The sequence below is a fragment of the Ailuropoda melanoleuca genome, chromosome 14 (genome assembly GCF_002007445.2).
Source record: "Ailuropoda melanoleuca isolate Jingjing chromosome 14, ASM200744v2, whole genome shotgun sequence".
Classification (NCBI taxonomy): domain Eukaryota; kingdom Metazoa; phylum Chordata; class Mammalia; order Carnivora; family Ursidae; genus Ailuropoda; species Ailuropoda melanoleuca.
The window spans coordinates 9,021,755-9,034,880 of NC_048231.1; the positions used below are offsets into that span (position 1 = coordinate 9,021,755).

The 13,126-nt window shown below is 38.7% G+C and overlaps 1 protein-coding gene across 13 annotated transcripts in view; it reads left to right on the top strand.

Annotated features, from left to right (window-relative positions):
- GPHN (gephyrin) overlaps positions 1–1,732 on the top strand; it is a 609,565-nt gene extending 607,833 nt beyond the window's left edge. For 7 of the 13 annotated variants that reach the window (XM_034642044.1, XM_034642047.1, XM_034642050.1 and 4 more), the window contains one exon: positions 731–864. In XM_034642044.1, the coding sequence (XP_034497935.1) occupies positions 731–864 (134 nt within the window). Of the gene's footprint in view, positions 1–730 lie in introns of all 13 variants that reach the window. The other 6 variants (XM_034642048.1, XM_034642043.1, XM_034642056.1 and 3 more) reach the window with 1 other exon arrangement.
- The last annotated feature ends 11,394 nt before the right edge of the window (positions 1,733–13,126 follow it).

The window sequence follows — 13,126 nt, forward strand, 5'->3', positions numbered from 1 at the left end:
AAAGGAGAGTACTACTATACCTTAGATATTGGTAAAGTTTAAGGACTGAGAAATCAATATTGACAACTCAAGAGTTCTATAGTTACCTCCTCTAGACTTTAAACTTTTATCCCCAAGTATTCTAGTCATATTTACCTAACTTTTGATGTGTCCCCAGAAAAATTGTATCACCTTTTTAACAAAGGTGGTTTCAAGCGCAAACATTAGTTAACACAGTACGGAATACACAGGCAGTGTTTCCTCCAGACTTGCATTTGAACTGGCCACCAACTAGTTAGTAGGACCATAGGCAAGTTACCTAACCTCTTTTGAATCTTGTAGAAATTAATTAAGATAGTTAAGAAAACTACCCGCTGTGCTGTCCGACACTTAGTACACACTAAAGAAATGGTTATTGTCATTTTAAAAATAAGTTTTAAAAAACCTCTCTTTTCAGACACACGTAACATTTTAGCCTGAACTGAGAAATTCTGTGGCATTTTGCATAATGCTATAAAATCCTGTTTTATTCTTTTAAGCAATAATTTCTAATGTTTATTTTTAAAGTTTAGTGAGAAGGGAGTAGGATACAGTAGCAAGGCACCTGGAAAAGGGATGGGGAAGGCCGATCGTCTCTGTTTCTCTCAAAGACCTGTGTTTCTGTTCATTCGTGTTTATTTTGAAAAGAACTGCAAGGGCTCCAAATGTGTGCACAGCGGTGTTGCTGCTATAATGAGATATTTCTTTCTAGGTAATCAGATGAGCAGCCGTCTGATGAGCATGCGCAGTGCCAACGGCTTGTTGATGCTACCTCCGAAGACAGAGCAGTATGTGGAGCTCCACAAGGGCGAGGTGGTGGATGTCATGGTCATCGGACGGCTATGATGGTCACCAGAGCGAGAAAGCTTTGATGCATGTCCACATATCATTGACTGTATCCTGTAATATGCAACGGCACAGCTAGTTTTTCTGATTTGGATAAAAGTTGATCTGTATAGTCAACATCTTGAACTATATTTCAAAAGAATTTAAATACCTTTTAAAGAAAAAACACCTAAAAATAAATCTTAACAGACAACTCTATTCTGATTATATCAACGCAAATTTTTCCTTTCTTTCAGATTGCTTTGTGTGTTCAATGCTAGGTCTGATAGCGATAGCTTTTAGTAGACAGCAGTAGGTGCCTGCAGAACTTGTGTTTTTCTCATCTTTAAAATACAACTAATTATGCTCTTAATCGAGGCTGTCTGCTTATTTATACTAGCCGAGGCAACACTTGGATTTCCCTTCGTAGTGTGCTTCATAACTGCTTTTCCCGAGAGCTTTTGCGTGTTCTTTATCATGTATCTCGTGTTTATGCGCACAGTGCCAACAAAAGAGTGACTGGGTGGAGGCCCTGCCCTGCCTCAGGGAGAACCCTCCCCCGCAGAGCGTCTGGGAGGCGCCTCCCCCCGGTAGCCTCAAGGCACAGTACTCTCGGGCAGTAACTGGATACCTTTTATTTGAATAAACAAACTGGGGGGAAAAAATGCTTCCTTAAGTGCTGACAGCCTTTTTAACCAATACATTTAAAATTGTACAGAACAAAAAATAAAATCAAAGACTGATCTTGTACAGATATTAGTGTTACCAGCATTCATGTGGAAATCAAGAGCAAAGAAAAAATAATGTTAAACAACTCTGTACCATAACATTTTCTGTAATGATACTGAAACTTAATGAATAAAAAAAATCCTTGATCATTATTTAAAAACCTATTGTATTGGTCTTGTTATTAAAAAAGAGAAGATTGTCCTGCCATTCTGATGAGGTTCTGCTTGGACAAAAGGAATAATTAAGATGATGTGGCAAGGGTAAGTGGTATAAAGGTGATTGAAAATGTGGTATAATATATCTCTGTATTTTACTACAGCACTGCGAAAATACAAATTAGAAAATAGGAGAGAACTTACAGTTGGTCTGGTCTTTTCATTCATAGCTAGAGAATAGCAAGCAAATCTAGAGGGAAGAAACCTGATACAGAGAAAAAAACTGATTTCTTATTATAGATGCAATAAAAACAAATTTCAAACATCTATAGTTCTTTGGAATGGAGAAAAAGAATAAGTAATGAACCAGAAAATTGCTGGTGCATAACTGGAAGTTTTTTTATCATGTTAGGAAGGGAGAAATGGGAAAAATCTGTGCTACACATAGAAAATATACAAACAAAATAAACTCTATCCACATGACTCCAGTAATAAAAACTTAGAGGCACTTTCTAAGTGGTGGTAACAAGGGACATTAAATATCCTGTAGGGTATACTAGCAAAGCAAACAACTAAATTGGGCTACTAGTGAACAATGTGCCAAATGATGGTGATGAATAAAGCCAAGTAGTAAACAAAATTTTGATACTGATATTTGATATTTCTAGAGTTGAAAATAAAATGATCTCTATTTTAAATCTTTTATATTTTCAGTTAAAGAACATAAGATTAATTAACAGAATTTAAATGAAAGATCATGCAAAGTATTCTTTATCTACATTCATTGAAGAAACATTTATTAAGTATCGACTGTGTACTTGGGTACAAGGTACTTCATGCTACTGTTTAAAAGTTGTATAGGGATAACGGCTGACGTTATACTCCATCAAGGGAAATGACAAAAATGTACAAGTAACCATAATATTTAATATGCTTGGTATTTGATAATACATGGTGGAGTGTATAGATTGAGATAAATGCTATAATTCAGATTTAAAGAGTTGGAAGAGTTCAAGTGAGAAACCTCCTACAAGGTAAGATTTCAAGGGGCAAGATGGGATTTTGGTGCATCTTGAAGAAAGGGTAGAATTTTAACGACGATGATGCAAGAGGAAGGTGTTATTCCAGAAACAGAGGATTATGGACAATTAATAATAATTAATTTTATTATATAATGTAAGCTCCACACGGCAAGGATTTTTGTTTATTTTGTTCACTGATATTACTCCCAGGTCCTCTGAAGAGTTCCTGAAAGATATACATGTGTGTAGGCATCAGTAAATATTTGTTCAGTGAAGCACACAGTATAGAGCTTATTATATGCCAGGTGCTTTCTGTGCGTGTGTGTGTGTGTGTGAGAGAGAGAGAGAGAATCCCAAGCAGGCTCCACTCTCAGCATGGAGCCCAATGTGGGGCTCAATCTCATGACCCCAAGATCATGACCTGAGCGGATATCAAGAGTCAGACACTTAACCGACTGAGCCACCCAGGCACCTCTATGCCAGGTACCTTCTAAGCACTTTTCATATGTTTTAATTTTCACAACAACAATAATAGGGTTATTATTTATATACAGATGAGGAAGCCGAGGCACAGAGAAATTAAGAAACTTGTCCTTGGTCACATAGCCAGTTAGAGAAGCCAGGTTTCAAACTTAGCAATCTGGCTTCAGAGACCATACTCTTAAACATCAAACTACAGAAACAGAAAACTGATATATTTGTGAGAAAAAAAAGTACATTACATGTTTGAGGCCTAAACTAAGAAGTTCTTAAATACCAGGTTAAGGAGTCTGGATTTATTCTAGAGGTATTGAACTGTTTAGAGACTCCTGGTCAGGGAAGTGTTAGGAACAGAACTGTCTTTTTAGGGAAAATGGTCTGGCAGCAGATTGGCCTGGGGGGAACTGGACTGAGACACCAGTTAAGAAGTGCTCTGGTGCTGCAGCTGGGGTGATGACAGCCTTCACTTTAGTGGTACAAGTGATGGTGGTGGGAAGATCATGACAGATGAATGTGCCTCTGGACATAAAGAATGGAAAGAGTTTTATGACTGATTTCAAATCTGGAAAGGAAGGTATTGGAGTAAGAGATAAATCAAATTCTTTAGTCTTATCTGACAGAAAATGTTAAACCATTAGCAAAAAATGAATTTTTCAGAGGAGATGATGGGTTTGGATATGTGTTTGAGATGCCAGAGGAATACTAAGGTAGATACATCCTGTTGGCATTTAAAAGTATAGGTTAGGAGTTCACAAAAGAGATACTGGCTGGATATAACCTTGGGGATCATTCACATGGTAGCAGTATTTGAAATGTAAGGGTGGATGGGAAGGATGAACAGAAGAGGACAGGGCCTCGGGGAGCACCTTATTTTGAAGTGTTGGAGGGAAAAGACCATGAATGGAATGAAAGAAAAAGAAGTTTGTAGAAGAGAACCCAAGTAATTAAATGTCCCAAAACCAAGGAGAGTTTCAAGAAGGAAGGATAATCAACTGTCAAAAAAAAAGTCAAGCATGAAGGCTCAAAATTATTTGCTAATTAGGCAATCATTTGTGAGCTCCAAAAGTGCAATTTTGATAGTGGGTTGAGGGCAAAAGCCAGGTTACAAAATAGATTTTTTGTGAATCTATTTTCACAAAAAAAGTGAGTATAGATTATTTGGAACTTATACGTGAGAAAAGATAGATGCAGGATGGTAGCTTAAACTGATAACAAGGTGGAAGAAAGTCTTCTGTTTGTGAGTTTTGAAAAAGAAGGAGAACACTAGTGGGCATATTAAAAATGAAAGAATAAGGTGCCAGATGGAAAAAGAAGATAAAGGAAGGGCTGGATTTAGGGATGCTGGGGGCCTAATTAACCTGGAGAAGAAATGGAACATTTTTTCCTTCTGAGTTAGAAAAGAGATAAATAGGGGTGCCTGGGTGGCACAGCGGTTAAGCAGCTGCCTTTGGCTGAGGGTGTGATCCCGGCGTTGTGGGATCAAGCCCCACATCGGGCTCCTCTGCTGTGAGCCTGCTTCCCTCTCCCACTCCCCCTGCTTGTGTTCCCTCTCTCGCTGGCTGTCTCTATCTCTGTCAAATAAATAAAATCTTTAAAAAAAAAAAAAAGAGAAAAAAATATATATATGAATACATTTGAAGTAGATACAAGGGAAATTTAATTTAAAAATTAAGATTCAATGAAATGGTTCTACTTGGCACAGTGGAAGTCAGTGCCATTTCCTCTATTTGCATTTATTTGAACTAAGTTATTTTAGAATTACACATATAAGATGTATAATAAAAAATGTGTTAATTTTTTGTCTTAGTTGATACTTAAGTAAAAGACTGTAGATGACATCTTCAGATTCTTGCTTATAACTATGTAGAAGTCAAGAAATTCCTTTTTAACCTGCCTTTTTGGTTCTGTGTTTTAGTTGTTTCAAACCATATCACACAACGAGAAAAAGAACATAAGCAGATTAAGCATGCCAAGTAAATGTTATTAAGTGATGTTGTATGTTACAAGTGGATTCTTTGGATGGCTTTCATTTTTAAAATTATTTGCTAATGAACAAAACTTTGTGGACCTAACCCAACCAACTCTTGATCTTCATGAAACTCTGTATAACAAGGTAAGTCTTTATTATTCCCAAATATAGAAAGTGGACATTTGTGTACGTACAAAATTAAAAGCAAAAAAACTACGTATCTTGTTATTCCTATGACGGTGGATCTAAGTTAAATAATGCATTGCATTCTAACATCCTTATAAGAAGTATTAAGCTGGACTCTACAACAGAGAATTACATTGTTACAATGTTCATCAATAACTTGGCCTAGAGCCAAAAGGTTAAAGAATTGCTCAATTTGGGCCTTTTGTATGGTCAGCTACCAATATGTGTCCTGCAGTATTTTTGCAGTAATTCAATAATTTATTTAACAAGCATTTATTAAGTCCCTAGAGAATTCAGGCTCCATGCTGGGCACTGAGGTTATAGTGATGAACGAGATGAAGACTCTGATAGGATTCCAAGCGGAGGACATAGATTTTGAGGGGAAAAAAAATTATTTGAAATACAGATTATGAAAAGTCTGAAGAAAATCCAGTGATATGTTAGTAACTAGGCGGAGGCCTAAATCATATTCAGTTGTTGTGACAGGGTGCAGCAATTAATAAAAAATACAGAAATCACGCTGTGAGACTTTACAGTAAGAACAAGTTAAGTAAGTGTTAGAGATGTGGAAAAGCACAAAGGAAGCATTAAGATGTCAGAGGAATAACTACAGGAAGCAACTATCACAACTGGGTCTGGGAGGCAAGAGGAAGAAGAGTAATCAGAATCTAGAAGCTCAGAGGTTAGATCCTTTGGAGCTAGGACTCAATCCTTTAAGGAGAGGGCACTGCCCAGCTGCTAATTCTGAGTGGGGAGAAAAAAATGGCTAGAACCAGTTGCTGTTGCCAGGGCAACGCTGACAGAAACACAAAGGGAACAGGAAGGAACACAAGTTCCTTCTTCCTTGCCTGTGCTTTCCAAGCTCCCTGTAGTCTAATGCAACCTATTGTTGAATGTAACAGGAAGCCAGCTAGTGAAAGACACAGTATGCAGAGTTCCAGCCCCAGCACCACAATGCAGAATGCAATGGTGGATTTAAAGCTGAGAGACAATGGTCAAGTGATGAAGAAGGGGACTCTAAACAAGTGACATCTGAGCTCAGATCTAAAGAATGAAAATAAGCCCCACATGTTAAGAATTGAGAGAAGAGCATTTCAGACAGAGGAAAAGGCTTAAGAATATGTCAGGAAGGAGACAGTATGATGAATGATAGGATGCAGTCTGAGATACAGTTAGAGAGAACTGAAGTCATGATGGAGCCAGATCATGCTCACAGATGTGCAGGCCCTTGCGTGTAATACTAAATACATACCTTATGATAAATGCCAGATCTGCTAAGAGCACTGGGAAGCCACCAAAGGCACCATGCTAGACAAGGATTCTTGCAAACAAGGAACTCATTCTCTCTGCCTTCTAAACCTGTTCCTCTGTTTGCATTTCGTTTTCTGGTCTACCCAGTTTCCCAATCCAGAAACCTCTGAGTCATTCTTTCTTCTCACTCCCCACATCCAATTAGTCACTGAATTCTGTCAACTCTACCAATAGTTACTAAATAACCCTCTCCTCTCTGTTCTCTTTGCTACTACCTTGCTCTCTCCTCTGCCCCAAGAACTGCCCTCCCCAAATCCATCCTTCACACTGCTGCTAGAGTGATCAATCCAGATCGCAAATCTCCTCAGGCTAAGACTCTTTGTTAGAAAATACTGTAGCAGATGAGGTCCAAGTGCCCAGTTAGGATGTTCAAAGCCCCCTGGAACCTAGCCCCTCCCTCCTTCAACTCCACTCTTCCCTTCCTGCTTTATGTAACACTGGACCATTTGCAGTTACCCCTTTAAACTATGTCATTTTAAGCCTCAACGCCTTTGCCCAAGATGGCTAATCTTTCAAGACTTAGCTTGTGCATTAACTCCTCCAGGAACCCTTCCCCAAATCTCCAAACTGGACTAAGGGCCCCTCATCTGTGCTCCCACTTACCACTGCATCTTGTTGCTTATATGGCCCCTCCCCCAGATGATGGTAAGTTCCTTGAGGACAAAGGGTGTTCATCTTTGTAGCCCCAGCATGGCATAGTGCCCTGTAAATAGTAGGTACTCATTACTGAACTGACCAACAGAACTACCTTCTGTATCACTCACCAGGGAACCAAAGACAGAACCTGACAGGAAAACTTCAGGAAATCTTAGAACACGCAGCAGAGGGGAGCCCATGAAGCCCTGAGCAAGTGGGCACATCTCATTTGGAACGAGGATAGAGGCTAATTGGTCACAGACCTCAATTTGACAGAGCACCTCAAATTTGGACTTGTGCCATCATCTCCAAATGAAGTTATACATATGGTTTTATATTCTGTGCATGTTTAAAAAGAATATTTTAAAGGTAAATGTTTAAAATATACCATGATTTTTATTTCCCTCTTTTGCTATTTCTTCACTTTTTAATATACCGATAGCCTAAAAAAAATGGAAGTGAGATAATACTGAAGAGTTTCATCAAGGTACATCAGAATTAATATCAACACGGAAAAGAGGAGATCAGATTTATACAAAAATGTTCCCTGGCCTCGAGGCAGGAAGAACAGGAACATGGCAAGTGGTGATCATGCAATAAATATGCTGAATGAAGAAATGGATGACTAGAAATCTAGCCAATCGTACTCATATGACAAGAGGAAGAATTTCCCATCCGACAGAGGACATTCAGGATAGAAGACCGGAAAAGGAGTGTCCAATGCAAAGATAACAGGGAACCCTTGGAGCCTGCTCATGGAGAGGCTGCCCTGCCTACAGACTGAACCACTTATATGTGGAGGGCTATCACCAGAGCCTGATGCCTTTAAACATTCAGGTTATACCTCCAGCCCTCAATTCTGCCTGCTGTAAATCCCATGAGTGTGGATGCCACAGTCTCCGTGACACCAACACCTGGTCGCAAATTAAGTTACTGTTCTTGAGGAAATAGGAATACAATCATCCTTTCAAAAACTTGGATGGTTCATGTTTATTCTGAGAAACTGAAAATTCTCTGGGCCTTGTCAAAAGCAAGTGTTTAGGTCTAGAATATGGTGACCCGAATGAAGTAAATTCACTAAGATAATGGGCCCCCAGGCCTGGGTGGTCAGTTAGTATCGTCCCGTGTCCTCCATCCTCATGAGCAGGCAAGGAGGTGGCTAGATAGGTGGGAATCTGCAGCACTTGGCTAAAACACAAGGACGAAGAGGATGATCTGATAGGGAAGAGGCGAATCTTCTAACCATACAGAAAAGCAGAGACAAACAACCTAATCACAGACAGTAGTCCCTCCTTATCCATGGGGGATGCACTCCAAGACTCTCAGGGGATACCTGAAAACATGGACAGTACCAAACCCTGTTTTTTCCTACACATACATACATATGATAAAGTTGATAAATTAGCCACAGTAAGAGATTAACAACAACTAATAATAAAATAGAACTATAGCAATACACTGTAATAAAAGTTATGTGAATGTGGCCTCTCTCCAAATACATTATCCTGTACGCAGACTTCTTGTGATGATGTGAGATGATAAAACGTCTACATGATGAGACGAAGTGAGGGGAGTGATGTAGGCATTGTGACGTAGTGTTAGGCTACAATTGACCTTCTGACAAATTGTCAGAAGAAGGATCATCTGCTTCCAGACCAGACCACTGGTAACTGAAGCCTCAGAAAGGGAAACAGGGACTACTGTAGCCTTGAGAGAGAGGTGACATTCAGAGAGAGAGAATGCCACGTATTTATTCATATTCATTTATTCATCCAACAAATGATTACTGAGTGCCTACTATAGCATATGTCCAGAATACACTAGATGCTGGAGGCAGGAAGATGCCTGTGCTCTCTAAGAATTCTAGCTTCTCTTGAGGCTTTTCCTTACAGAAGCTCAAAGTGACTTAAATATGTTTAAGTCTCTGAAAATTGGGATATAAGGAAATTGATAAATTGTCAATCGAATGATAAACAATATAAAGTGTCTTCAACTTTCTCGGTATGAGATCTTTGCCATGGTGATCATCCTGCTAAGTTGAATTTTCTCTCCAAGGAAGCCTCTGTAAACTTCACACCAGAACCAGAACTACCACTCCTGAGCCATCTGGGCTCCCCAGGAATGCTGGCAACACTTGATCTCAGCGGCTCCCAGCGCTCTTCTCTTACTTCAGAGAGTATGTCAGCACATTGTGATGCAGGAGCAATAGAACAATGCCCAGAGCAGCCTGGCCTCCTGCACTTCTTTTACCAAGTGGTTAGTTGCCTGCCCAGTAGACATAAACACCTTCTGCCAAAGAAATGTGAAAAGAGTTGGAAACCTGCTATTTGGAGTCTATTCTCCTAAGTAGACATCCAGGAGATCTCCAGAGATCTATTTCAGCCTCACGTCTATGTAAGTGACTGTGTGATTACTGCAATTTTGGTATGAACCTGAGGAAATGGACAATAGTTGAATGAATTCTAATCATTCAAGGGCAAAAATGTCTATTTCCTTTCCATCTTTCTCTTTTCCTCCTAGTTTCATGTCTTATGTTACAAACACAACAAGCAGGAAAGCTCAGAGACTTACATCTGGTTACTGAATTTTTCTTAAAAATGATTTCATTGAGAATTCGAGTTCAAATGAAAACACATTTTCTAATTGTTTTTAAATTTTGGTTTTCCAAACAATTAGCCCAATTTTCTCTCATGAGTGAAAATTGAATGCACTTCTGGAAAGACAGTCATTTTTAATTATTCTAGTGGGAGAGAAGGTCCAGAATATAGGACTTCTCTGTTCAAAGCTGAAAGGTTAGCTGGGGCCCCCATGGAGAAAGAGGGCTCCCCAACAGCCAGACCTCCTCAAAAGTGGGGCCAGAACCGCAGCATCAATTTGTGATGGACCAATCCTAAAAATATGTTTATTAGTGTGTTAAGAATCTTAGAAAGAACTAAGGAAATGCCATGCTTCAAAGTGCTGTGCAGCACCAACCTCAAAGCACAAGTACCATAGAGAACAGTTTTAACAACTAATGGGTAAACACTGCCATTTAAGACCTTTTATGTAATCACAGGCAAAAAATAATACACACAGAAGGAAAAGGTGAGGGAATGTAGGGGGTCAGAATTCTCTCAACTTTCCTGCAGGTTTGAAAAAATTTTATAATATCAGTGGGAAAAGATCAAATGGGAATGGTAAATAGCAAACAATTATAGAGAACATTTCAGGGGCATTTATAGACCCTCCAAATTAAGCAGTCAGAAAAGTCCCTGAACACATTTCTGTGTTGGCTCCCAGACTCCTGCTCCCTCTCCATCCCAATTTCCATCAAACTCAAGCTGTCACCAGTTCAAAAAATTCCCAGAGACTACATTCATTCCTGGGAAAATCAAGACATCCCACCCCCACCCACGGGTGAGTGTACTTCATATCCACACTGTTCTTAGCACTAATGGGGCCTTGGTGATCTTGAAACATCACCCAGATAGGGAAGTCTGGTGAAGTCATGGAAAGTCTGGAGCAAAGCTGAAGAAGTTCCACCCCTGAAACGTAGGCAGCTCGTTGCTTCTCTCTGCTTGGTTTCTCCATTAAACTACTGGCATTGGTTCCTGGCATGTAATCAGATTTAACATGGAATCTCTCTACCTTTTCTTTTACTAAAAGTAGCCAACAATGCTTTTTCGAATGACAATTATAGTGTAATTCTGCAGGAAAAAATGCGATCTTTTGTAACTATCTGCTGAATTAATCTCCATTCAGTTAAAGCTGAAAAAGAGAAAAGAGAATGGGGGGGAGGAGTACAAATTAAAAGAAACAACAAAGAATGTAAAGAATCTGCTAGTGACCAGATAAGTTGGGATCCAACTCCAGTAGAATTAGAGTCCTCCGTGCTCTGTAACACAGTTAAAAACCTTACACATGATCTCTGGTACATTGCTTGCTTAATTAGATGTAGAATATATTTAATGAGCCCAGTGAAAGGCATAAATTATTGGAAAAATATAAACTGTGATTGTGAAAACGAGTACACAATTCTGGAAGAACAAGTTGTAACAAAAGATTCTATGTATCTGTGAAATGAAGTTAAGTTCCCACGATGGCCTATAGCAACCCTGCTTTGTTTCTCTGCTCTAATTCACATACTCATTCAAAACACATTTATTGTAATTCTATAACATATACAGTCATTGACCCTTTAATGTGATTAATCTATTTTAATACTAAAATTTACTTTTCATCTGAGTTTTATATTGCATTACTTTTCATTTATGAGTTTTATATATATATTTATAATGTTAATAAAGCAAGATAGTATGAACTTTCACAAAGAATTTGCATAGATAAGACTCGCTTTATTTTTAAAGTATATTTATATAAAATCTACAAATGTGCTTATTAATGTGAATAACATTGTGGCGAATTTCACTTGCAGCATCTCTCTGCTCTGACTTCTCATCATAATGACTATGGTCATCACATTCCCTAGCCTGCAGGGGTCATGCAGAAGAAACATAAGTGTACTCTGCATTGTCTACATTTATCCTTATTAAAAATGTATCCACAGAAATGGTGAAAATGTTCTAAGTTAGATTATGGTGGTGGTTGCACAACTCTGTAAATACATGAAAAATCATTTAATTATAGCTTTTATTTTTTGTTGTTGTTGTTAAAGATTTCAGTTCTTTATTTGGGAGAGAGAGAAAGAGAGCACAGAGGGAGACTGAGAGGAAGAAGCAGACTCCCCACTTAGCAGAGAGCCCAAGGCAGGGCTCAGTCCCAGGACACTGAGGTCATGACCTGAGCCGATGGCAGTTCAACTGATTGAGCCACCCAGGCACCCCCAATTATAGCCTTTAAATGAGTGAAGTTCATAATATGTAAACTGTATCTCAATAAAGCTGTATTAAGGGGCGCCTGGGTGGCACAGCGGTTAAGCGTCTGCCTTCGGCTCAGGGCGTGATCCCGGCGTTATGGGATCAAGCCCCACATCAGGCTCCTCCGCTATGAGCCTGCTTCTTCCTCTCCCACTCCCCTGCTTGTGTTCCTTCTCTTGCTGGCTGTCTCTCTCTCTGTCAAATAAATAAATAAAATCTTAAAAAAAAAATAAATAAATAAAGCTGTATTAAGAACTGATTCATAGATTAAATTGTTAGGAAAACAAAACTATCTGTAAAAGTCCAGCCCACACAAATTAGAAATATTTTGAATCATCAAAATTAATAACAATATCTCAGTAAGAGTTGCTGATTGGATAAGAGGACTGGGGGGCTATTAGCGGTCAGGCTGCTATTCCATGGTCTTCCCATAGGAAGGCCCAGCAGAGCACGGGGATCTTATCAGAGTTGAAGATCATGAATTACCTACTGCTTTTTAAGAGAAAATCATTTCTCAAGCATCAGTTTAGCCACTGGGCACAATTAATTTTGGTACCTGTTACAAGAAATTGTGATGTTCCAAATAGGCCCACACCATGATTGGTAACTTCTGCTTTTTAAAATATTTAATATTATAGGAAAATACTAATATATATTATATACAACATGCAATATATAGCTAATATACAATTATTACATATTTTATGTATTATAGAAATATAATATATATAAATTTATAAAACTAGAAAGACACATATTTACCAAAACTTTAATCTATCTCCAGATACTGAGAGCAAATCTAGTAAACAGTTAATTCGACAGTTGATGATTCTGCTTTTGGACCTTTGACAAGATGTGTGGTGGTGTGTGTGTTTAGCCAAAATCAGTTTTACAGAACAATTCGTATGTCTCAAGAACAGTGCAATCTGGGCTTATTAC